At 35.7% G+C, this 26874-nt stretch overlaps 1 protein-coding gene across 2 annotated transcripts; it reads right to left on the bottom strand.

The window, feature by feature from the left end:
* Positions 1–1242: 1242 nt before the first annotated feature.
* On the bottom strand, positions 1243–26399 carry ipmkb (inositol polyphosphate multikinase b). Of its 2 annotated transcripts, XM_048169869.1 has the most exons (7): positions 25782–26399; positions 25521–25572; positions 23116–23201; positions 18065–18161; positions 17804–17976; positions 10148–10229; positions 1243–2586 (listed from the first exon to the last, which is right to left on the bottom strand). In XM_048169869.1, the coding sequence occupies exons 3-7, from the start codon at positions 23131–23133 to the stop codon at positions 2054–2056; spliced, it is 903 nt and encodes a 300-aa protein (XP_048025826.1). In that variant the 5' UTR covers positions 23134–23201; positions 25521–25572; positions 25782–26399; the 3' UTR covers positions 1243–2053. The 2 variants fall into 2 exon arrangements, with proteins under 2 accessions (XP_048025826.1, XP_048025825.1); XM_048169868.1 differs by lacking the exon at positions 25521–25572 and having other exon boundaries at positions 25782–26391.
* Positions 26400–26874: the final 475 nt, after the last annotated feature.

A 26874-nucleotide genomic window follows, 5' to 3' on the forward strand; every position in this document is an offset into this window, starting at 1 on the left:
GTTTCCCATGTTGTGCCATTTTAAAGGTGCATGTGAACAAGAATGTTTCGTACACTTGCTGTGCTACGTTACAGGAGCTGTGGTCTTTCGACATCCATCACAACCGAGCTAATTAAACATATTACACAAATAACACAAATAACAAAAACATAAGAGATCCATGTTAAATTAAAAAAAGAACCATTTCCAGATGTCTTCGAGCTAAACATATTGAGATGTAAATTAAAGGTTGTTATACATGCAAGCATAAGACCATTTTTATTAAAACATGCAATAGACAGGGTTCCCACACCACTGACCAATGAATTTCCATGATTTTTCTATGAATTTTTCAGTCGATGCTGAATACTCAAAACAAGTCATTTCTAGCCAATTAAATTTTCTATGCATTAAAAACCCCCTCATGTTCTTTTTTCAGGCCCGTGAATCAATTTTTTAAATCCTGATATTTGCAAGTTTTTTTTTATGACTGTGGGAACCCTGTATAGTCCTTGGTTAATTAAAAAAAAAAAAAAAAACCCACACACACAGTCTGTACTGCTAATAAACATGTAAACCGCAAATGCAAGAAACATTTAAATGGCTACTGACAAATCTATGGAAGCTTGTTTTCACCATGAAAGAAAAAAAAAAAACACTTCTCACAATTCTGAAATTTTTCTATAATACACTGACTTTTCCCCTCACAACTGCGAGTTTACATCTCACAATTCTGATTCTTTTTTTTTTTTCCAGAGTTGTGGGTTTTGTTCAGATCTGCGTGATGTAAACTTGCAATTTTGAGTTATAAAGCCAGAATTGCGGGATATAAACTCAAAATTGTGAGAAAAAAAGTCAGTGTAATTATAGAATTGCGAGATATAAAAAATGATCTTGCAATTCTGACTTTTTCTCACAACTGCGAGTTTATATACTGCAATTCTGACATTATAACTCACAATTGCAATCATCACGCAGATCTGAGAATACCCGCAACTGAGAAAAAAAAAGTCAGAATTGTAAGACGTACACTCGCAATTGCAGGAAAAAAAGTCATGCGATTACCTTTATTTTTTATTTGTTGGTGGAAACAAGCTTCCATACAAGTCAGATCATAAATGTAAAAAGAAAAAAAAAAGAAAAAGATCAACAACAAAAGAAAAGTGAAAAATGAATTGAGGGTTTTCTCTTTTTTTTTTTCCTATCATACTGAGTCACATTAAATGGCTTTTTTATGACCAACTTCAAGTCCTTCTATGTAAGTTCCTATCATGTCCTATGCAGTCACCAAATAAATCTGTACAAACACCCTAATGAAATACCCGAACACCCCTCAAGTAAATTGGTTAGTAATCAGAGAAAGACTGTATTATTAAATCACAATTCAAGTTCACTTCATCGATGGAAACTTTGGCATTCGATGTAGACAAACCACAAGGGCATACAATGAAAAAAAAAAAAAAAAAAAATCTTCATTACTGTCATTGTTGTTTTAGTCATATTGCATCAGTAATCACAGAACATGAAATTTAGATTGAACATGCATACACTTATAAAGGTTTAATTGTTTTCAAATCACACTAAAAAAAAAAAATAAAAAAAAATAATGAGATAAAATTCACAATTCAACAGGTCTGAAACAGGCAGGGACATATTGGCAGCATATGCGAAATAAATGTTAAATATTTCCCTACATCCTCACTCATCAAATTTCTATTTCCATTTACATTGATTAAAAAAAATAAAAGGATAAAAAGAAAAAAGAAATCCTGTAATGGCTCTGGAATCAGGAACTAATGTATTATCTGAGACATAATATGACGAGAGTGTTTGAATTTCATTTGCCGGGATAAATATACAAGCATTATAGATTCATTTACCTGAGTAAGAGTAAGATACGCTTGTACAAACTGTACAAAGCTTTTAAAAGACTAAAGCACATACATTAGACGAAGGATTACAAACATGTTACTCCACTGATGGTGTAGGTAGTGCAGATTAGAGAGAGGCGAGTAGACGGACATGAAAGTGGCTACAAAATTCATACCTTCAGGCAGCAACAACAACCACTCCATCACTCTTCCAGAATCTGATGTAGGACCTTCAGTAAGTTCTTCAGTCCGTAGATGTAACCCTGGTCGGGAACGTCACTAGGGAAGACATGTGCAAAGTCGATCATCTTCACCTCCACGTCACTGACCGTTTCCTGTCCCGCTTCGCTCTTCATCTCCTTCCTGTCCTCTTCCAGTCTTGCCAGGCTGCGGTTGCCGTTGGGCTGCTGTGAGGAGCTCCACACGCCGTTGTCCTGTTTGGATTGGTAGTGGCTCCGGACGCAGCCTTTCTTGTGCAGGGAGTACATGGTGGAGAGGCTCTGATTGATGTTGTTGTTCTGCTCACAGGCCTCGGCTGCGATCTGGCTCTCTCGTAGGGTCTGAGAACCGAGGCTGGGCGCACAGACGCCCTCATACACAAAGAGCAGAGAGCTTGCATAAAAGTTGAACCGACTCTGGCCCTCAAACCACTGAAGGATCTTCTGGACTTTGAGGATGCTGGCAGTGATGGCGTCATTGCGGAGAATATCACCGTTGTAGAAGAACTTGGATAAACCTGCAGCACGGAGAGGATCTGGTTTGTAACTGAATTACTCAAATCTACCAGTCAGTTAGGAAACAGAACCACAGAAGATGTCAAATGCTGAAACTATTTCAATCTTATCTGCTGGTAATTCAAGACAAAGCTGAACTGGCTTCTCAATGAGTGTTACAATCGTGGTGAAGACGTCAATAAAACAGCTCGCAAACACCAGCTACATTTACAATCAGAATGAAATCATTCCGACTGATGAATCTGAACATGGCGTTTACATGAATGCTAAATAAAGTGATTGGGTTGATGTGTGCATTTGTGTCACAAGCTCCAAATATCTCCAAGCTGCAAAAAATGTCATCTTTTTGACGTGCGCACACTGCGCAAATATATAGAGTTCTTTGTTGTGTACCATAATGCTTATATTTATCAAGCAGCAAAAACGCCCCTTCCCACACCCAAAACAAGGCATCTGCAGATAACACTCCGAAACAAGGGCTAGTGGGACAATGTTGTCCTGCTCCACTGCACAGACGATGAATGGAAATTTAGATTGACACGACAGTCATTTATTACATTATATTCAACAACAACAGCAAGTTCTGTACGTCATATATTATAACGCCATTGCACATAGACAGAACTTTCAAGCGTTTACATGTACACTACCGCTCAAAAGTTTGGGATCGGTAAGATTTTTAATGTTTTTAAAAGAAGTTTTCGTCTGCTCACCAAGGGTGCATTTACTTCATTAAAAATACAGTAAAAACAGTAATATTGAGAAATATTATTACAATTTAAAATAACTGTTTTCTATTTGAAAATATTTTAAAATGTAATTTATTCTTGTGTTGACAAAGCTGAATTTTCAGCATCATTACTCCAGTCTTCAGTGTCACATGATCCTTCAGAAATCATTCTAATATGTCAATTTGCTGCTCAAGAAACATTTATTGTTTACAATTGTACAATTTTTTTTTTTTTTTTTTTCAGGATTCTTTGATGAATAGAAAGTTCAAAAGAACAGTGTTTATTTGAAATCTAATCTTTTGTAACATTATAAATGTCTTTACTGTCATTTTTGATTGATTTAATGCATCCTTGCTGAATAAAAGTATTAATTTCTTTAATTTCTTTTCAAAAAAATAAAAATAAATATTCTTACTGACCCCAAACTTTTGAACGGTAGTGTAAAATGTTACAAAAGCTTTGTATTTTAGATAAATGCTGTTCTTTTGAACTTTCTATTCATCAAGGAATCCTGAAAAAAAAGTACACAACTGTTTTCAACATTGATAATAATAACAAATATTTCTTGAGGAACTAATCATCATATTAGAATGATTTCTGAAGGATCATGTGACACTGAAGACTGGAGTAATGATGCTGAAAATTCAGACTTGCCAACACGAGAATAAATTACTTTGTAAAATATATTTTTTTACAGTTTTTACTGTATTTTTAATTAAATAAATTAAGCCTTGGTGAGCAGACAAAACTTCTTTTAAAAACATTAAAAATCGTACCGATCCCAAACTTTTGAGCGGTAGTGTACTATTGAAAGACTGCAAAAGGTTTAAACCACCTCTTACAATCAGACTGAAATTTAAATTGGATGTAGCCAATTTGTTCTGACTGACATGGTTACATGTGGCTTTTTTTCCCGATTGTGGCACCAGTTTGATTACAATCGCATTATTAGGGTCATGTAAATGAAGCTAATGTCACACAACATTACATTTACCTCAGAAAAGCCATTTAATATTCATTAGTTAGCTAGAAAGAAAAACTGTAGATAGGATCATTTTGCTAAATAGATGCACTATATTACATAGTTGTTATATTTTTACTTAACCTGTTGTCTATTTATTTATTAATGTACGTTTCAATTATTCAGTCACACTTTATATTAGGTGTCTTTAACTACAATGTACTTTCGTCAAAAGAAAAAAAAACTGTTAGGTAGAATGTACTTATTGTGTTCATGTTGTGTTGCAAAACACTTTTGCTTCTATTGAGCAGATACGGGTAAGGCCAGGGACAGGTATCATGGTATGGTTAGGTTTAATGGTGGGTTAAGGGGTAAAGGAAAGGTCAACAGTGTAATTAGTAACTGCAGCTGTAATTACATGCAGGTATTTTTAATATAAGTACTTGTGTAAAAAGTACACTGTAAAAACATTTATGTACACAATAAATGCATTATATATCAAGTGATTTATTTAAATATTAGTACATAGTAGTTAAAAGACACTTAAATGGTTAGTTCACCCAAAAATGAAATTTCTGTCATTAAGTACTTATCCTCACGTCATCCCAAACCCGTAAGACCTTCGTTTGTCTTCGGAACACAAATTAAGATATTTTTGATGAAATTCGAGGGTATCCGATTTACAGGTAGGCAGCAACAACATTGCACCTTTTGAGGTCCAGAAAGGTATTAAAGACATTGTTAAAACCGGCGATGTGACTGCAGTTGTTCAACCTTAATATTATGAAGCGACGATAATACTTTTTGTGCGCAAAAACAAAACAAAAATAATGACTTTATTCAACAAATTCATCTGTCCTGTCATACTGCTATGCTATTTTCGTTGCAGAGCTTCAGTGTTTATGTCTGAACGCAGGCTCACGGATGCGTTGTGCTGCTCACGTGACCAGAGCCAGCCAATACCGAACCGCCGTTCGGACATAAACACTGAAGCTCTGCAATGAAAATAGCGTAGCAGTATGACGGGAGCAGTATGACAGACAAATTTGTTGAATAAAGTCGTTATTTTTTTAGTTTTTTTGCAAAAAAAAGTATTCTTGTCGCTTCATAATATTGAGGTTGAACCACTGACGGTTTTAACGATGTCTTTAGTACATTTCTGGACCTCAAAAGGTGCAATGTCGTTGCTATTTATAAACAATACCAGCAACACTTGTGGCGTCAAGGGGTCAAAATAAACAAAAGATGGAGCTAGTAGATCAATATTTTATTTTGCCAACGCATTTCGGTAGACAGGCCTTCATCAGGGCTAAAAGCAAAAGCAATGTCGTTGCTGCCTATGTATAATAAATCTCTAGCAATATTACAAGTATTTAATCAATTTATGGGTGAAATATATGAATATAATAAATCATAAAGACTTATGATTAATTATGATACATATATCAACCCAAGAGGGAATTATGCACATATATTGTGAATTAATTACAACAAATTATAATCAATTACATATATGATCAGTTCTAGTTTAATAGTTGTTTAGAGAAACGATCCAAGTTTGTCCAGCAAACTCTTTTCTCACAGACTATTATAAAAGGAATGTTATTCTCTGGCCACGAGAATAAACTCCTATTATAGCATCAAAGCGTAAAGCAATGGTGCCGGACCGAACGTAAAAGGGACTTGGGTTTTCTGAATGAGCAGCAGAACAATCAAGCATGAATATAATGTATTTAATATATGAAATTGATAATACAAAGGTTATACGGCTAAATATATACACAGGGAATATACATATATACAGAAGCGAAAGTAAAGAAAGGGAAAGAGAGAAGACAAGTAGCAAAACTTACTAACAGTCCTTGAGAGCCAGCACAGAAATCAGTTTCATTAAGTCATATTAGATGCATCGCATCTAAGATTGAGAAACGGTACTTGCATTAGTTTGCATGCTGAGTTTTGGTTCAGTGCTGCTGCAGTTGCATTTGCTTCTTCCGTTTCCGCGGGAAGATTTGAACTGAGGACTCGAAAGTTCGTTTCGCCGGAGATGGTGGTCCCGAAAGAAGATGAGCGCGTGATGGAAGCGCGGTCGCCTGAGACGTCCGTGCACGAGAGGGCAATGGACAATTCAGGGACAATCGAGAGACAAAGGAAAAATTGCGTGTTGTTGTCTTTTAAGGAAAAACAAGCCAACACGCCTCCTTGGGTGAAACAGCCAATAGCTGTGCGGGCAATCCTGGCGGGCAAAACTTTTCTTTGTCTTGTGGCTTGATTTGCATAATTTATGAGGTATCAGATCGGATTGTACTTTCTTCACAGTACCATTAAAAACAGAACAATGCATTTTACAGTAATGTGACATACATTGATGAATAAGGCATAAAGAGAGCTTTACAACGAAACCAAACTTGCCAGGTGGCCAAAAGCATTTAAGGAAGATACATTTTATACTCTAATACTATAGTTTAACATGAAAATTAACCCAAATACAGTCATTTAAACTAAGTTTAAACACAAGGGATACATACATGCACTTGACATACACGACGCGTACATTTTGGCACAGTCATATTTTGAGAATAACTGTACATACAATCTCTAAGCATGTTTGTGTGTGTGTCTCTGTGTATGCGTATTGGGTTTTGGCTGTTCTGGAATGTATCCACACGAGGGACTCCTTTGAAGTCTCCAGAGCTGGGAAATGGTGTTCTCTGTTTAAGCCTCAGCGGGTCCACAAAAGTGCCAAAGTGCCCGTCTTTCTTAGACCGGCCGGAGCCGATTCGTGATTTACATGCACAGTTCAGCAGGCTAAAAGCATTCTGAAAATTCCAAAGTTGGTTGACTAAGATGGATATCGTACAGGCGTTACATATGTGTGGATCAGATACCCTCGGATTTCATCAAAAATATCGTAATTTGTGTTCTGAAGACAAACAAAGGTCTTACGAGTTTGGGACAACATGAGGGCGAGTACTTAATGACAGAAATTTCATTTTTGGGTGAACTAACCCTTTAATATCAAGTGGGACAATAAATCTGTCATGAAAACAAGTTTTTACAGCCAACATTTAAATGTTTAAAGGGTAAAGACAAATACGAACATAGTGAATTCATAAATTCATTATTCATCATTCACTATACGCTATATTCATTATAGTGATTCAAAAGTTATCCATGGATAATGCGATGATGTATTGTGTTTAAATTTAGCTGACCATTGATAGCTTGCAGACGATCTCTACACAAAAGCTACGCGTGCTCGTGACAGCTCGTCACTCTATCTCTGCTCACACGACATGCCTCCAGGCGCTCGGCTGTTTTCGGAAAGACTCGGTACAGCGTATTTATCTTTTATAAATATGATAAAACTAAAGACTTTGATGATATGAAGGATGCTATACTACTCTTTAGGTACTCAAGTTTAACAAGAGATTGGCAGAAACTGTGTGTGATCCCCCCCCTTTAAGTATTTAAAAAACGAATTAATGTATTATTAAATAGTGGATATAGTTAAATAGTTTTCAGTTTCAGCTAAATTAAAACTTTAGTTTCAGTGTTTCAGTAAAAAGTTCATTTCGGTGCATCACTACTACTGTCCTTTACCAAGCATACTGGTACATATAAAAAGCCTACATATGTGAACAAAATATTACTTTTCCTTGTGCTTTACTTTTCCATTTACTTGGAAAGCATGCCTTATTAATAATAAGATTTCTTACTGTATTTTACATTTACATTATAAATTTATGCATTTTCACTTTTATCCAAAGCGACTTGCGTTGCATTCAAGTTACACATTTTTATTATGTTTAAAGGTGCCGTAGAACGTTCTTTCACAAGATGTAATATAAGTCTAAGGTGTCCCCTGAATGTGTCTGAAGTTTCAGCTCAAAATACCCCATAGCTTTTTTTAATTAATTTTTTCAACTGCCTATTTTGGGGCATCATTAACTATGCACCGATTGTAGCGCACAGCCCCTTTAAATCCTCGCGCTCCCCGCCCCCCGAGCTCTCGACTATAATACAGTGCATAAACAAAGTTCACACAGCCAATATAACCCTCAAATGGATCCTTACAAAATGTTCGTCATGCATACTGCATGCATGCATCGGATCATGTGAGTATAGTATTTATTTGAATGTTTACATTTGATTCTGAATGAGTTTGAGGCGGTGTTCCATGGCTAATGGGCTAATGTGTTGGACATTAGCTAATGTCTACACTGTTGGAGAGATTTATAAAGAATAACTGTAAGTTGTGTTTGTGCATTATACAGACTGCAGGTGTTTAATAATGAAAATAATGACAGCTCTTGTGTCCGTGAATACAGTAATAAACGATGGTCAATTTAACCACATTTAACAGTACATTAGCAACATGCTAATGCAACATTTAGAAAGAATTTACAAATATCACTAAAAATATCATGTAATCATGGATCATGTCAGTTATTATCGCTCCATCTGCCATTTTTCCTACTGTCCTTGCTTGCTTACCTCCTTGCTACCTATTCAGCTGTGCACAGATCCAGACGTTAAAGGTCCCGGTATACTTCAAACGAAATCGAAGAACGAACTGATATGACGTCATTTCGAACAAATTCAGGCCAAAACGAAGTTCGTTTTGTGTTCTTTTTGGAAGTTCGAAATGGCTTGCCAAAGTGAACTTTCAGGAAAAGTTCGCTCCAGCTGCAAAACACCTTCATACTACCATTGGTCAGTGATGGTAACGTAATAGGAGGTGTGCGCTGAGGCTCCGCCTTCACTCGCGTAAAACGCGTCTCTGATTAATTTAGTGTGTTTGAGTTTCGTTGAGGTAAGATCTCCGCGGGTGAAAACATGAACACTCTGGATAGCCGCTTTATAGTACAAAATGAAGTTGTGCTTGTAAAATAATGAGGCACTAACACTGTTTTTCATGTTTGATACTGTAAAGCTGCTTGATTTTAAGCAATCTATTGAATAAAGTGCTATATGAAGACGTGAAGTGACATGACTGGAGTGCTAATTTGCAGAGCTCGTGCTAACATACCCATGCTGTTATGATCAGACGCTTTTCTTATGCTTTCTGTAATAAATGCTTGCCGTTTTCTCATTTTTGTTGTGTTTATTTTGTTAATGAGAAGAAAGTACACGGCACATATTTACATATTCATGTAACCTCCGCTCTCAGCAGTGTGGGCAGCGTCAGATGTTCGATTACAGTATATCGCTGGTCACGCATTTCAAACTTCGTTTTACCCCCTAAACGAAGAACGAAAAAGAACTTTGTTTGAAGTATACCGGGGCCTTAATACTGGCTTGTGTATTGCCTTGAACATGGGCTGGCATATGCAAATATTGGGGGCGTACATATTAATGATCCCGACTGTTGCGTAACAGTCGGTGTTATGTTGAGATTCGCCTGTTTTTTTCGGAGGCCTTTTAAACAAATGAGATTTACACAAGGAGGAAACAATGGTGTTTGAGACTCACTGTATGTCATTTCCATGTACTGAACTCTTGTTATTCAACTATGCCAATGTAAATTCAATTTTCCATTCTACGGCACCTTTAAGCATTCCCTGGGAATTATACTCTGTTTGAGCCACAGAAATACTTCTATATTTTTTTGCATTAGACATTTTTAATCAATTTTTAATTGATTAATTTTTAATCAATTTGGCAGCAATTGCGAATTTGTTGTTCCAACAAAAACAACAAGCAGCAAATTATGGTTCACAAAGTAAATGTCTGGTTATGTGCCATTTTAAAAAAATAGCACTCTGCTTATCAAGGAATTTCAAGAGGTCTTTAAAAGTTTAAATGAAACTTGTTCTTCTTAAACACAACAGAAACATATGTCGTTTTAGTTTATAGTGGTGAACTTACCTTCCTTGATTGTGTCCTTCACAAGACCTCTTCCATAATGCTGGTCATAGGTGTCAAAGCTGTCTGAACCAACTTTATACACCTAAATAGACAAAACACAGAAAGAAACATTTTGACTGGAGGTATATATGAATAGTCTCTTCATAGGTCTTGCTCTCCCTCTAGAGGAAACATGAGGTCATTACAGTAACCCCACTGATTGAATAAGCTCCAATGAGGAAATGAAATTCAAGTTGAACTTCTGGAAAGAGTGATGAGGGAGCCAGTGTAATATCGTACTGTGTAATTTGGGGTTATTTTGAGAGGGGCATTAAGTTGCTTTCTATATCATTCAAATCAACAGTGCAATTATGAGTAATGGTTCTGTTTGCTTGGTGGTTATGTAGATCGGCTCTATTCATCCATCTGTTTTTCCGTACGGGCTGGCAGAGAGCTGAACCCCTGGGACGGATTGAGACTGAGAATTTACATACCGTCTGCTCCCCATCAATATTTCACCAAGAAACTGGACCTCACTGCCCTTTTTATGCACAATTTTAGACAACTCCCATCCTGAAGACTTCAAAATTTCATTTTTTTTTTTAAACATAGTAAAGGTCAACCAATAATTTTCCTTAAACTATTGGACTGTGCTACTTTTTTATTTATTTATTTTTTAACTTAAGCTGCCCTTTAAGCCAGGAGAAATAAAAGAGGTAAAACAAACAAGATAAATTATATTTCAGGATGCAGAAATTTAAAGCAATTTAAATTTGACTCATAGGGGTTAGCTGTGTCATGTCAAGTTCAATCAATTGGGAATACAAAGGATTCACATTGCAAATAAATAATAAGAACAAATATAGTGAACTCATTGTCATGTTCAAGAAACCAGTTTGAGATGAGCTTTGTGACATGGCACGTTATCCTGCTGGAAGTAGCCATCAGAAGATGGGTACACTATAGTAGTCATAAAGGGATAGACATGGTCAGCAACAATACTCGGGTAGGCTGTAGCATGTAAACAATGCTCAATTGATACCAAGTGGCCCAAAGTGTGCCAAGAAAATATCCCTCACACCGTTACACCACCACAAGCCTGAACCGTTGATACAGGCAGGATGGATCCATCATGTTGTTTACGCCAAACTGACCCTGCCATCTGAATGTCATAGCAGAAATCGAGACTCATCAGACCAACCTTCAATTGTCCAATTTTGGTGAGCCCGTGCGAATTGTAGCCTCAGTTTCCTGTTCTTAGCTGACAGAAGTGGCACCCAATGTTGTCTTCAACGTTTGACGTGTTAAGGCCGATTTATACTTCTGCGTCGGACCTACGCCGGAGCCTCTGCACTGTAAGCTTCATGCGTCCGTTTTCATTTATACTTCTGCGTCGTTGTCCGTGTCGACGTGCATGCAGACTAGTAGGCAGTGTCCGCGGTCATGTTGAGTATCAAAACAAAAGCCGAAGAACAAGCAGCTTGTCATGTACATTCTCAGAGAAGCTTACAAATAGAAACGGCAGAGAAGTGGCAAATACGTAACGACTTTTGTTGCAATTTGTCTGCATGTGTCCACTAAAACAGATCGTTTGTTCATTCCTATGGAAGTTGAAACGCTCGCTCTTCTCCTATTGCGCCGCGCCGTTTTTTTGACCTGAGGGAAGGGATCTAGCAGACCAATCACAGCGCTTGCGGTCTGAGTAGAATTGCCGCATTGTTACATTTTTGAAGAGGTGCACGTCAGGCTACGTCGTAGGCTATGCATGGTACAAACAGCCTCGATGCAGAAGTATAAATCAGGCTTTATGTATTCAGAGATGCTCTTCTGCAGACCTTGGTTGTAACGAGTGGTTATTTTAGTTACTGATGCCTTTCTATCAGCTTGATCCAGTCTGGTCATTCTCCTCTGACATCAACAAGGTTTTTTCACCCACAGAACTGCCACTCACTGGATATTTTCTGTTTTTGAACCATTCTCTGTAAACTGTAAAGATGGTTGTGCATGGAAATCCCAGAAGGTCAGCAGTTTCTAAAATACTCAGACCAGTCCGTCTGGCACCAACAACCATGCCACATTCAAAGTCACTTAAACCACCTTTCTTCCCCATTCTGATTCTCAGTTTGAACTTCAGCAGATCATCTTGACCATGTCTACATGCCTAAATGCATTGAGTTGCTGACATGTGATTGGCCGATTAGTTTCAGTTAATTGTGGCATGTTGCATCCTCTTTGTTTCTCCATCTATGTGAAGCTGATGAAGCTTCTTAAATACGTGGCTGTGTGATGAGCATTTTCTTTAAAAGGTGGGTTTCTTATGGCCAACACTTTGGCAGATTCTTCAGACATTTGACCCCCAGGCCAATGTAATGGTATTCATATATTTACAAAGCTTAAGATCTGTAGTTGACACACTGTACCCAACAGTTACCATTTTTGTAAAAATGCTTTAATATTTCATGCCTGCACATAGTTTTATACAATGGCAAATGACCAACAAGCATGACATGGTTACTTAAATCTAGATACATTTGCTTTGATATAAAACCCATTCTACCCGCCATGTAGAAAATCTACTCTGACATTTATTGTATTATAATAACAAATAATGGATTTATTGTATACTAGAGACATTTATTGTAAAGTCACTTTTAAAGATATAAAGATGTATTGTAAAGATTTATTTAAATATTATCTATTTAGTGGCAATGCACTAACACATCTTACCTAGCTTTAGCATGTGATCAGGAAAGTTTTACATTGCATGTTTAAAGCTATGTACAAATCAAGAAAGGCAGCACATATTAAGCCTGTTCTCTGACTACATTTTCTCTAAGATAATTAAAAATGACATGGCTCTGCATAAGTAAAGGGGTGTTGAGTAAACCTCATCCATCATAAGCTGATAAAGAGTTTAGAGGTCTCCACCCATGTTTCTCAAGAGAGAAGCGAAAGACCCAGAGGATGCTGGGAGAGGCTACAGTGTGATAAGCTCATCCTGTCTGATGGCACAGATAACCAAACATACCCCCCCATTACTACAGAAATATTACATTTCTTTCAATGTTGAAAACAGTTTTTGCGGTTTAATAATTTTGTTTAAATGGTTAAATTTTATCAGGATTCTTTGATGAACAGAAAGTTCAAAAGAACAGCCTTTATTTGAAATGGAAATTCCAAATTTTTGAATGGTAGTTATGGGTTCCACAAAAATATTAAGCAGCACAACTGTTTTCAACATTGATAATAATAAGAAATGTTTCTTGAGCAGCAAATCATCATATTAGAATGATTTCTGAAGGATCATGTGACATTGAAGACTGGAGTAATGACGTTTGAGGTTTGTTCTCGAGTGTGTAGCAGCTTTGGTTGAGCTTCTGCTCATGTTCAATGTTTACCTGAGAGTTAAAGCCTAAATTAAATCTGTTTGTCATAACAAGCGATCGATTCTCTTCAGAAAATTTGGACTAAACCACTCGATTCATATGGATTAGTTTTACGATCTATTTATGAAGTTTTTGAAGCGTCAAAGTGGTAGTTGTAAAGGCAGTCAATGGGAGGAAATGTGACAGCATTCTGTCATCAGATGTCTTAATTTGTCTTCTGAAGAAGAATGAAAGTCTTATGGGTGTGGAATGACATGAGGGTGAGTAATTAATTACGTAATTTTCATTTTGGGGATGAACCTAACCCTTTAAATATTGATAATTTTATAATTTTATGCATTTTAAAATTGGTAGAAATATCCTTCTTTATATTCACTTAATGACAAATTCTGTGGAAAACAGCCCGTGGACTGTTTTTAACCAGCCTTTTCTGTTTAATTTTGAACGAGGGTTTCCTGTAACAGTGTAACATTGATGTGGTAAATCCAGACATAATTTTCCAGACCAGTGTGGCACCATTCTCTCTCTGTTATGGTTAATATGACTTGTTAGTATACTCACCTTCCTTGGAAAATTATTTGGTTAAACATTCTCCTTCTAAACTGCTGCCGGCCCTTTTTCCTCTTTTATGGTGAACAGATTTTCATTTCTTTCCTGACAATATGACTCACTCACTGCATGAATTTCTCTCATCCGTTCAGATTTAGAATGTGCCGCAGAGGATCAAATTTTAAAAAAGATAGATTCCATATATAGACGAATATATTAAAACTACTTGTACAAAGAACAGGATTTGGGGTTTACTTCTTTTTGTTTGTCATGGGCCCTATTGGCCCCTAGAATGGCTCCCCTCCTTTTTACCCCATTAGTCCACTCACTGTGGTCATTTTACGTAATGACACAATAAATGGGAAGAGTTGTCACAATCTGCGTCAACCAAGTTTTGAGAAATTACAGCTCTGGAATTTGTCTTATTTCCAAGATTTATTCATATACATGTACTGCCAAGAAAACATGTGACTAAACAATCAAGCTTTATGAACAGGATGTGTTACGCAAGACAGCTGGTGCAGAGACCTCGTTCTGATCCACACAGAGTATTTACAGAACATGGATACAAAACAGTCCAGTGCAGAAGATACAGATACAAGCACATGTGCATGGCTCTAAATGCTATTGAATAAGAGCTGACAAATAATATTATTTTTATTTCATATCTTTAAGAACTGTAAAAACCACATTTTTATAGGGATAAATTGTGCTTGGAGTCAATTGTTTTATTTGTGATATCGCAATGAAACATGCCAAATTGTGCCAACATAATTTCTGACCAGGCTGTCATACAAAGAAATTATGAACACAGGCGTTTCTTAAATATGCCAAGGTTTTCGACGGAGTGTGGATTCCATTTTTGTGATCGATTAACAGTTTACACAACATTATGCATATTTTCAGTAGTTGAGGTGATCAAAGTTCACCAGTTTACAGAGGATTTATGATTGCTTCAACCACTATTGCAGTAAATGCTAGGTCCACTTTTTGTGTGTCTTTGCATGCTCCGTTTTTCCCATTTCCCATGATTATACAGACCAAATGTCCCTCCTGAGCTATTTGAACACTTCACTCCAGCAGTGTTGATGGCAGTGCTGCTATTGCCTGCTGTGTCCAGAGCTCAGGAAATGTGTGACTGCAGTGCACACAACGCTGTGGCTTTACCACTAAGCTTTCATCCCCTCGGCCCACTCTAAAGCTGCTGACCATTAATTAAAACCTCTAAAAACACAAGGCTCAGGCACTGGCCATACCAAAGCTCATCATCAGCTGAAATGGCTGTATATATACACACACTGCCTGGCCAAAAGAAGTCTTTATTATGTTTATACAGTTCTTTTAACCCTAATTGATGGAGTGTGTAACAACCATGTAGGAAGATGGACCTCTGATCTCTGTAGGAGGATCATAGCCATATTCCAGGATGACAAAGTCAAGATCATCAGGCTCAAATTGAGAAAGAATGGTTGGGAGGGATCATTAAGAATAATAATCACACATGAATTGGCACCTCAGAGTCCAGGCCTTAAATTCATTGAAAGTCTTTGGAATATGCTGGAGTAGACTTTACAGAGTGCTTGACTCTTGCATTGTTAATGTAAGATCTTGACTTCTTGATGGAAATAACATCACAACATTTATTTACATCAAGAAGTGCATCATTTTTTTGGTCAAGATCTTGTACTGACAATGCAAGAGTCGAGCACTCTGTAAAGTCTATTCTCGTCGTGTCTGAGAGAATTAATGCGCCGTGCAGCATCAGATGCCAAAAGCTCAGTCAGTTTTTGCTTTCACTTGAATTGACTGGTTTGAGACTCCTTCACTGGCATTACTTTCATGCAAAGTTTGCAAATTGCACGTGTTATATCCACGGGCTCGCCTTTTGGGTGAAATATTTATATGTGACGTGATATTTTTCTTTATCACCAACTCCATCTTTGCTCTCAAAATGACAGAAAAAAAGATTTCATTTCCCACAAAAAAAACAAAAACAAAGTAATAATAATATTAATTAATTAATAATAATAATTTGTTACATTTACATAGCACTTTTCTCGGTACTCAAAGCACTTTACATGGAAACGGGGGAATCTCCTCAACCACCACCAATGTGAAGCATCCATTTGGATGATTTGACGGCAGCCATATTGCGCCAGATAGCCCACCACACACCAGCTTATTGGTGGAGAGGAGACAGAGTGATGAAACCAATTAGTATATGGGGATTTTTAGGTGGCCATTTAGGTGGCCATGATAATAAAAGGGCAATGGGCAAATTTGACCAGGATGCCAGGGTTACACCCCTACTCTTTTTTCGAAGAACATCCTGGGATTTTTAATGACCACAGAGAGTCAGGACCTCGGTTTAACGTCTCATCCGAAGGACAGTGCTTTTTGTCAAGTATAGTGTCCCTATCACTACTGGGGCTTTAGGACCCACACAGACCACAGGGTGAGCACCCCCTGCTGGCCTCACTAACACCCCTTCCAGCAGCAACCTAGTTTTCCCAAGAGGTCTCCCATCCAGGTACTGACCAGGCTCAACCCTGCTTAGCTTCATTGGGCAACCAGTCTTGGGCTACAGGGTGATATGGCTGCTGGTATAGTAAGTAAATAATTAAACAAACAAGTAAATAAGTCAATTAATGATAAGTATACTATTGCTCCCACCAACCCCCCAAGAATATATATATTTTTGTTACTTTCTTGTGTTATCCTCATTTCTCATGCAAAAAGACAAGGGCTATCTCTTTAAGGACAGCAGTGTTTGGGTTTTACACAGGAAGTACCGTTGATTCAAAAGAGCTGGTAGAGAGTGGAACAACCACCTCTGAACTTGTTAGGTGAGTCAGAATGCAAAGCCATTCTGACACTTCAACCCCAGCTGTTCTGCTTAATATTACACAGCAAACATGACCCCCCACACAATTCACAAGTTCCATGACGTGAATGTGATAGCAGATAACACCTTAAATTCAAAAACAGACCTACTTTGGACCTTGCAACACCAAAAAGAGCCCCTTATATCTGCATGACTAGGTGTAAATACAATTAGAGTTGCCACAACTAATCGATAATTCTAAACTGGCTTTTAATGTCTAATATGTAATACAAGAAATTTTATTTTTTTAATGAGAGTAATAACACTAATCGAGTATAATTGTAAGATCTTTTAGATGAGTGAATGATTTCTTTCTCAATTGTTTACGTTCACTTAATACATACCCAACTGTGTTTATGAGAAAACTTGCTGAGACGGGTATTTTGACAATTTTGTTTATATGTGTCTGTTCAAGTGCAAGGAGATGCAAAAGAGAAATCAATTTGGTGTTTGCGTGCTGTCTGAAACACGCCACTGTGTGGCTTTGTGCACAGATAACAGCATGCAAGTACCAAATTGAGTTCTCTTTTGCCTCTTCTTGCGCTGAAATGGTTTAAAATCGCTTGAATGTGTAAATTGGCAAGACAAAGCATGTGCAACTGATAAACTTTCACTCCATGATGGTTAATCATTGCAATTAATCTGTGAATCACATGTGTGCAAACTGTGGGGCCTGGTACGTACGGATCAGATCAACCACGATCCGTTTAACCCCTAATAAACACCTATTTTAGGAGAGCTCCAAAACAAAATTAGGAGCCTTTAATATAACATAATAGGGGCAGTTTAATTCACTTATTCATTAGAAGATAATCCGAGATAACCAATAAAACCAACATTTTAAAGAAGAAAACATACCCTCATCCCCAGAACCAAGAAGCCAATCTCCTCCATCAGTGGGTATTTCCTGATTTGCTGTTCCCGTTTCTCCTGTGAAGCGAAGGGATCATAGCTCCTCTGGCCGATCTTCACATCCATGATGCACGGCTTCTGAAACCTGCGCGTCACATCCTCCAACTTGAGGTACAGGTCTGTGAAAGAGAGCGAGCAGATATGCTTTCTAAACTCATGCTGTATATCGACCAATTTCCTGATCGCTCCATGCACCCATCTGTGTACCTGTGGGAGCGTCTGGCGAGGACCACGTGCCATAGTACTTGGGAAGGTGCGCTTGGAGGTCTACAAGACAGGGGTCGCAGTGGTCATCGGCATACACCTAGAGTAAAAAAAAACAAAAACAGAATCACACTGTGAAATTTCAATAGTATTAGAATGGATACATGACTTGCTACACCTAACTCTACCTTGATACAACAAACATAAGAAATAGCAAATAAAAAAATAAATAAATCATCACACCATTTCTGCCATATATATACGTGCACATTTTCAGATTGGATGGTTGCTTTTTTTAAAAGCCACATGATTGGCAATACAAATAAAGTTTAAATCCCTTGAATAACAGGGGAGTAGGTGGCCCTTCACTGTTGTCCACAACGCATTAGTGTTTGCACTACAAATACAATGATGTAACGTGTTTTTGGCTACGCTCACCATTTCAGCTATTAGATCATGAAACATTTTGGACCCCATTTACACGTTTGTTTAGTACTGATCACTTGTCACCAGATCTCTCTATTGGGCAGACATTTTGCCACCTGATCAAAAACATTCTTTATACCAGACCTGTACAGCATACACACAAAAAGTGGTTATTTCATGCAGTTCTAACTTTTAACTTTAATGTGCTATTTATATTTGATTTGATCCTTGATGCAACTTAGTGATAAATCATAAATCATATTTTCAAAAGCTTTATCATATTTTTGAATTCCTCTTTTGAGATCAATTATTTATTAGACTTGTAGATATAATATAATATAATAAAGCATATAGATCTCAATTTAAAAGCTAAATAATACAAAAAAAAAAAAAAAAAAAAAAAAAAAAAAAAAAAGTGAACGTGAATACTTTTCTAGTTATCTAAACATCCCTGAAACCCACCCACACAAAAATGTACACAATATTTAACCCTTGTGCGGTCTTCGTTTGGGAAGTACACTCAGGGTCTTCGGGGTCTCCACAGACCCCAGGCAACAAAATGCAATTTTGTAACAAAATACTTGTTTTTTTTTTTTTCAAACAAATGTAATTTTATTCTGTTTATTAATGTTTTTATTAGTGTTTTTTGGAGGATTTATCATATTTATTAAATTTATATAAATAAATGTAAAAATATTTTTTTAAATAGGTTTTTGTACAAAAACAGCTTTTTATGTAAAATTCACTTTATAAAAGACCCACATTTCTAAATTTCATTCATGGGAATAACATGGATAATTTGACATGGTTTAGTGTAAGATTTTTGCCCATCTTTTGGAAAATGCAGTTATAAAAGTAAAAAAACTATCATTTTTACCAGTAGATGGCTGCAGAGCTCCACTATTTGCTATGTGTTATTTGACTGACTGAAAGACATCTTTTCATAAGTTTTTTTCAGTTGGATTCATATCTAAATATTCTGAAATCACAATTATAACAATAAAGCCTACTTTTTGTCAAAGTTTAGTATTTTTTGTAATGGAAAAAAATCTGTTTTTCAATATTGTTACATTATGAGACTCCACTTAGAAAATGGACAATATTCATCCTCAAAATCAACATTTTTGAAAAACTTATTTTTTTCAGTACAAAAAAAAATGCTAAACTTTGACAAAAAGTCATTTTTATTGTCTTTTATTGTCATAATTGTGATTTCATAATATTTGGATATAAATCCAACTGAAAAATACTTGTGAAAAGATGTCTTTCCTTCAGTCAAATAGCACATAGGAAATAGTGGAGCTCTGCAGCCGTCTACTGGTAAAAGTGATTTTTTTTTTTACTTTTAAAACTGCATTTTCCAAAAGGTGGGCAAAAATCTTACACTAAACCATGTCAAATTATCCATGTTATCCCCATGAATGAAAGTTAGAAATGTGGGTCTTTTATAAAGTGAATTTTACATAATAAGATGTTTTTGTATAAATAAATATTTATTCATTTATATAAATTTAAAACATATGACAAATCCTCCAAAAACTGCACAAATATGAAGTAAAAACATTAATAAACAGAGTAAAATTACATTTGTTTTTTTTAAAAAAACAATTATTTTGTTACAAAATTACATTTTGTTGTCTGGGGTCTGTGGAGACCCCGAAGACCCTGAGTGTGACCCTTTTTTTTACACTAACATAAAAACAAGATATCACTCCAAATTTTTTTTTCTTTGTAGATCTAGAAAGTGTTAACAACTGTACAAAGTTTCATGTCATTTGGACAAAGAGAACTTTTTTTTTAATTGAGCAAACGTCGTTTGGGGTCTGTGCAGACCCCAAAGACCCTATAAGGGTTAAAGTGAGGTATGTAACAGGTATTTTGAGTTTGCACACCTGTGGTGGGTATGTAACTGTAAATGTCAGTTTTGTTATGGTTCTGTGCCCATCATCTGTTATTTCCACCACTTAATCATACACACACATATATATATATATATATATATATATATATATATATATATATATATATATATATATATATATATATATATATATATATATAAAAATTGGTACAGTTAAACTTTTTAATGATAATTCTTTTTCTACTCAAATTCATTTTTTTGAAAAATTTAAACAGTGTCTGTCATGTTTGTTATAAAACTGACAGAACTGAAAAGCTGAGTCCTTGTTCCATATCAAACGTTACAAAGCTTGTGATTTATTGGATGGGAGGCAAGCTAAAAATAAAGTTTAGGGAAGTTTTGTTCACGTAAGTGAAAACAGAATAGACTAAAAGATCGATTCTTGGGATTTAAGAATTAATATCGGTTCATAAAAATGAGAACTGACTCAAATTGAGAAATCATTATTTTCAACCCAGCCCTACACCAGTTCATTCTTTGATCTTGCTTAAAGTACATCAGGGTATTTAGAGTTAGAGCAATAACTAAAACTTTATGGTTATAGTTATCGTCCTTGGTGCAAACAGGCCTTTACTAAAGTAATTCCTGTGGGTGAATTTTCCTCTACGTAATCTGTGCCTTTCTGGTATCCATGCACATTTGATGAAATACAGCATATTAGGATACAGGATATATAACTTCATATTTGACAGGACCCTGGGTTATCATCGATCACTGGAAGCAGTATCAGCCGATAAGATCACTAATACCGATCACCAAAATAAATAATACTATTTTTAACAACAATGTATTTTAAAAGTAAAAAGAAATTAAGTGATGAGAAAGTATCATGAATTCACAACTCTTTATTTATTGGCAAGCAACATGTGCAACATATTCCATTCCCTCTCTTAGACGTGATTAGGAACAGCTTAACAAATATAGCATTTCTGTGAGAGAGGAAAAAAAAAACAGAACAGTCTTTATCTACAGAAAGTAAATCAATATGTAAAAATTATATATAGTATAAAAATTATATATAATTATATATTTGTATAAATTAAATATAGATGAATACTACTAAATCTACTAAAGACCAATGAGTGACTTTCTTTGTCTTTTCTTGTTTGATTAACTTTAAAGGGTTAGTTCACCCAAAAATGAAAATAATGTCATTTATTACTCACCCTCATATCGTTCTACACCCGTAAGACCTTTGTTCGTCTTCGGAACACAAATTAAGATATTTTTGATGAAATCCGATGGCTCAGTGAGGCCTCTATTGAGAGCAAAGCCATTCAAACTCTCAAGGTCCATAAAGGTACTAAAAACATATTTGAAACAGTTCATGTGAGTTCAGTGGTTCTATCTTAATATTATAAAGCAACAAGAATACTTTTTTTTGTGCCAAAAAAACAAAACAACTTTTCAACAATATAGTGATGGGCCGATTTCAAAACTGCTTCATGAAGTTTCTGAGCTTTATGAATCTTTTGTTTCGAATCAGAGACTCAGATCTCCTATCAAACGGCTAAACTGCTGAAATCACGTGACTTTGGCGCTCCAATTCACTGATTCGATTCGTAAAGCTCTGAAGCAGTGTTTTGAATTCAGCCCATCACTATATTGTTGAAAAGTCTTTATTTTGTTTTTTTGGAGCACAAAAAGTATTCTCGTCGCTTTACAATATTAAGATAGAACCACTGAACTCACATGAATGGTTTCAAATATGTTTTTAGTACCTTTATGGACATTGAGAGTTTGAATGGCTTTGCTCTCAATAGAGGCCTCACTGTGCCATCAGATTTCATCAAAAATATCTTAATTTGTGTTCGGAAGACAAACGAAGGTCTTACGGATGTAGAACGACATGAGGGTGAGTAATAAATGACATTATTTTCATTTTTGGGTGAACTAACCCTTTAATATGGCAGCAGGAATATTAGGCTGATGTCACTTTAAGGCCGAATGCAATATAACGTTACATATGCGAGTTATTTCCCAACTGTTTATGTTCAATTGAGACATAACATATGGTGTTTAAGCGAATACTCACCAAACCACACACTTTTACATATTTGATATTTCTTTTAACAGTGAACCCGAGGCTCCGTGTTCCACTCGCACATGCACAGAAAGCCCCTTGGGGAACATGAACAGTATCTCTTTTACGGGTTAATGCAGTGTTAATAATTTTTTTTTTTTTTTTTATAATTGAGCACGTTCTGCAGTTTAGCAACAGTAGACTGTATTTTACGACAATCACTGATCAAGCCAATTTGGGAGGAAAGAAATCGCACCACTGTGAAGGAAAGAAATGCAATAAAATATCACAGCCCTAGTTTCTTGCTGTCATTGCTGTAGGGTTGCTGTCGATGCAATGTCTCAGCTCTCTGTAAAGACGTTGCAAATTTATTGTCCTTTTCAGACGCCTGGGTGAACTGCCAGACCGGTGAACATAGAGAAGCAATTTTAGCTGCACAGAGAAAAATTGCCTTCCGAGTTTTGCGTCATCTGATCGGCCTTAATAGAGACCACCGATCAAACTATATAAAGCTATAACGATTGGTGCCCGATCAATCGGAGTACCTTTATTATCCAGGTGCAATTTACTTGTTTTTTATAATTTAAAGGACCAGTCAAAACGATTGTGGCAATTAACAGCGTGTCACAGATGCTTTTGCCAGATTAACCAATCTTGAACCCAGAACATTCCTGTAACACTCACCATGCTGTAGAACTGCATCTCTCTGGGTCCTCTTGGAGGAGGCTGCAGCTGTTTCAGGACCGTACCATCAGGATGTTGCAAGATACCTATGATTGAAAAACAGCTCAATCATTACCGTTATTATGATCTCACTGCACAGGCCATACCAATAAGCACATGCTAACATTTTCTGAAATACACATTCGTTCATTCAGAGCTGTTTAAGTGAGAGACTGTGCATACTGGGTCCTTTTGAAGCTTATATGATGGGGAGATGATAGCAGTGAGTGTAAATGACATCACAGCCTGGCCTATATGCTGCTGAGAACTAGGTTGACAGGGCTTAGAGATTACGGTCATAGACGGTGAAGCTCTGGATTTAGGTCAGGCTCCCCCTCTTTAAAAATAGCCATTTTAAAAGCTATTCACATCAATGGTAAACAAAAGCAAACATGACAAGAATAAATTATTGATGTCAAACATGTGATCAACCAGGGGGAATTTATTACCCAGGTCTTTATTTAAATTAATACGGTACGTGTCTATTATGCAAAGTGATTTGCAATGTACAGTACATCTAATGTATGCATTTACACACTATTAATTTTACCCTAAAGAAAGTAATAAATTGCTATATTTTGCATAATAAATAAAATGAAGCTTGTTTCATGACTATTATGAATATCTTTTTTGCATTGGAACAATACTTTCATGACAATTAAGCACATTTCCCCCCTTGTTCTCACCACTGTAATGCATCTGAATTGTTTAAATTTTTAGTTTTTCACTTTTATAATCTTGAATGATTATTCTCATTCATAAAAATGTAAAACTGTACATTTATAATGGAAAATTGTTCATAAGGACTGAGTTAAGTGAATAAATAATGAAGTAAAAAAAAAAATACAGTAATAAAAAATTTTTCCTGTCCAAGCACAATGATTGTTTTATCAAAATAAGCAGAAATTACCACAATGTATTACAGAAATTATAACATATTTTTACTTTTTTTTTTTTGCGTTAGTGAAATACTTCATTTTCATTAATAGTTTCTGCACGCAATTTAATTAAAATAATACATAAAGTATGAATCAATAGATCACAATGATTTATTTAATTAAAATAGATAAATTACTAATATATATACATATATATATATATGTATATATATATATATATATATATACATATATATATATATATATATATATATATATATATATATATATATATATATATATATATATATATATATATATAAATATATAAATATATATATATATATATATATATATATATATATATATATATATATATATATATATATATATTTTTTTTTTTTTTTTTTATAAAATAAATAATTGTGTGCAGACAGTAATTAATAAAATAAAGTAATAAGTATTTAATAAAATGAAAAGAAAGTATTTCACTGTAATGCATTTAAAGTAAAATAAAGAAAATATAAAATAAATAAAGTATTTCACTGTAATGCATTTTTTTTTTTTTTTTTTTTTACAAACGTTACAATTTAGTATATAGATTCTTATGCAAAATAAAATTTTGTGGAACCTGAAGAAGTGCTCGACACGCTTCATGAGGTGTAAAAATAAAGAACTATAGTGGACACAAATGCAAATCTTTGCCGTGTATCAATGCATTGGCCAAATTCTGTTTCAAACTGTGCTACAAATGACTCACTATATGGGTCACACGTGTAGAGCTTTTTTGCATGTCATCAACATATTAGCGTGTCATGAGACAAATCCAATTGAGTCAGCAGTGTCTATACAGATACAAACAAAGCCTTTTTTATTAAATCTGTAGTTGCATCAGGAAAAGCATATTTGAAAATATTACTAATATGAGACCAGGGTTAGTTGTCACATAGGCTGTATGTCAGTAACTATACGATTTGGTGTCAAATGTATATATAAAAAATAAATAAATACACAAATGATTGCTTTCCTTTTAGCAGTGCTTTTATATGATGGTTTCAAACTCCCAAAGTGCAAAAATGCCTTAATTACAATTAATTTATAAGTTAAATTCATCAGTACTAAAAGCTCAATATCACTTTGTTTTTGTAATATATGAGTAACTGTTGGGTAAATTAAAGCACAAATGAAACCATAATTTCAGAGAAAGGTCAACAATATGTCAAAAGTAATGTATTATTTTTCATAAATTCACATCATATTCAAATTGGCATAATTGTTTTATATGGGAATTTTATACATTTTGTTGATATATTTTAAACGATACATTAAATATGTAAATGTAACATTTATTTTTAATTTTGACTATTACATATATACATTTTTGCATTTTCATTTATGATTTTGTGCCTCAATTATTTTACAGTTTAATTTTAACTGCAAATCACATGAAAGACTGTTTAATGACAAGTTCCCATTGTGACAACTTACCCCATATAGTGTGACAGCATGTTGTCACAAAAGGTCAACTGTATCTTGTTTCCTGGGTAATAAAGGTAATCATTTGTTCAACAGCTTTATACAAATAATACTTTAAGGTATGTGCAAATACAGAAACTGACCCTGAGAAATACTGACTCAAGTAAAAATTGTGACAACCAGCTCCGGTCTCCAGTGTACAATATCAGGTCAATTTCAAATAACAGAAACAAGGTTCAAATAAAAAAGGAATTACATCAAATGTGTACTGACCCACTTTATCAACGCCATACTTGTGTCCGGCCACCTGATGAGAGAGCGGCACGCAGCCGTTCAGGTGAGCGCTCTGCGCGCCCTCCGGTAAACACGAGCCGCGGGTCATTAACGGACGCGCGAGCTCCAGCCTCCCCACCGCCACAGAAGAGTCCATTATGATGCCGAGACCGAAGACTTCACTGCAATGGCTCTTTATTTCTCTAAACTGTCTACACACAAAATCTCATATTGATCGCACACCCTCGACGCGTCATCCTGATGTGTGTGAGCGATCGCGTGCCATCAGTCACGGCGCCCACGCTCGCAACCATATAACGAGCTTTTCACCTGGGCCACATCCCACTTCCTGACTTCAGAGATGTTTACACTCCTCCCGCGGTAATTGGTACGAGATGGTAGATACGGAACGAGCAGGGTACAAAGATCGACACGATATTCTGGCGGAGTTAGTCATATCGCACGGGAACTCACAGTTCTGCGAAAGCTTCGCTGTTTGTTTCCGCCCCGCACAAGCTGACGCGCGTCCCCGAGAGACACGCTGCGGGTGATGTCACGACGCACAGTGAGCTGAAACGTCACATAATAAGTCGAGCTCTTTTCTTTTCTTTTTCGTTAAACGACCACACTGGGTACCTTTTCGGGAATATGATAATATTAAGGGGATAAAGTGAAGTCTAACATGGAAACATTTTCTAATAACGATGAATGGCTGGCTCGCCTTAATTGTAAACACTTCCGGGTAGAAAAAAAAAAAACGTATAATCATCGGATACGATAAAAGTCTGTTTATGTTGCTGAATGTTTAGTTATTGTGTTACTAATGAGAAAGCTGATAAAAACTAACTGCACTAAACAAACTTTGAGATGGAAAATATTTTACATAACGATATGATTTGTGTTCTCAAAGTACTAGGTAATTAAGAAAATCCCTCAGGCATAATTTGTGAAATTCTACTGGGAATATCATTGTAATTATGGCTATATGAGAACCTGTTTATAAACATCAACTAAATTTATAGCTAAATATTATGTGAATACCTATGGGGATATATAAATTAGCCTCTAATTACGTTTTTATTGTAATTTTAAT

This window comes from Megalobrama amblycephala, linkage group LG20 (assembly GCF_018812025.1).
Source record: "Megalobrama amblycephala isolate DHTTF-2021 linkage group LG20, ASM1881202v1, whole genome shotgun sequence".
Lineage (NCBI taxonomy): Eukaryota > Metazoa > Chordata > Actinopteri > Cypriniformes > Xenocyprididae > Megalobrama > Megalobrama amblycephala.

Coding starts and splice junctions, on each gene's coding strand:
- ipmkb (XM_048169868.1), bottom strand. CDS start 25,938: ATGGACTCTTCTGTGGCGGTGGGGAGGCTGGAGCTCGCGCGTCCGTTA. Junction 23,202..25,781: donor GTATGGCGTTGATAAAGTGG/GTCAGTACACAT, acceptor TTTCAATCATAG/GTATCTTGCAACATCCTGAT. Junction 10,230..17,803: donor TCTTGGTTCTGGGGATGAGG/GTATGTTTTCTT, acceptor TTGTCTATTTAG/GTGTATAAAGTTGGTTCAGA.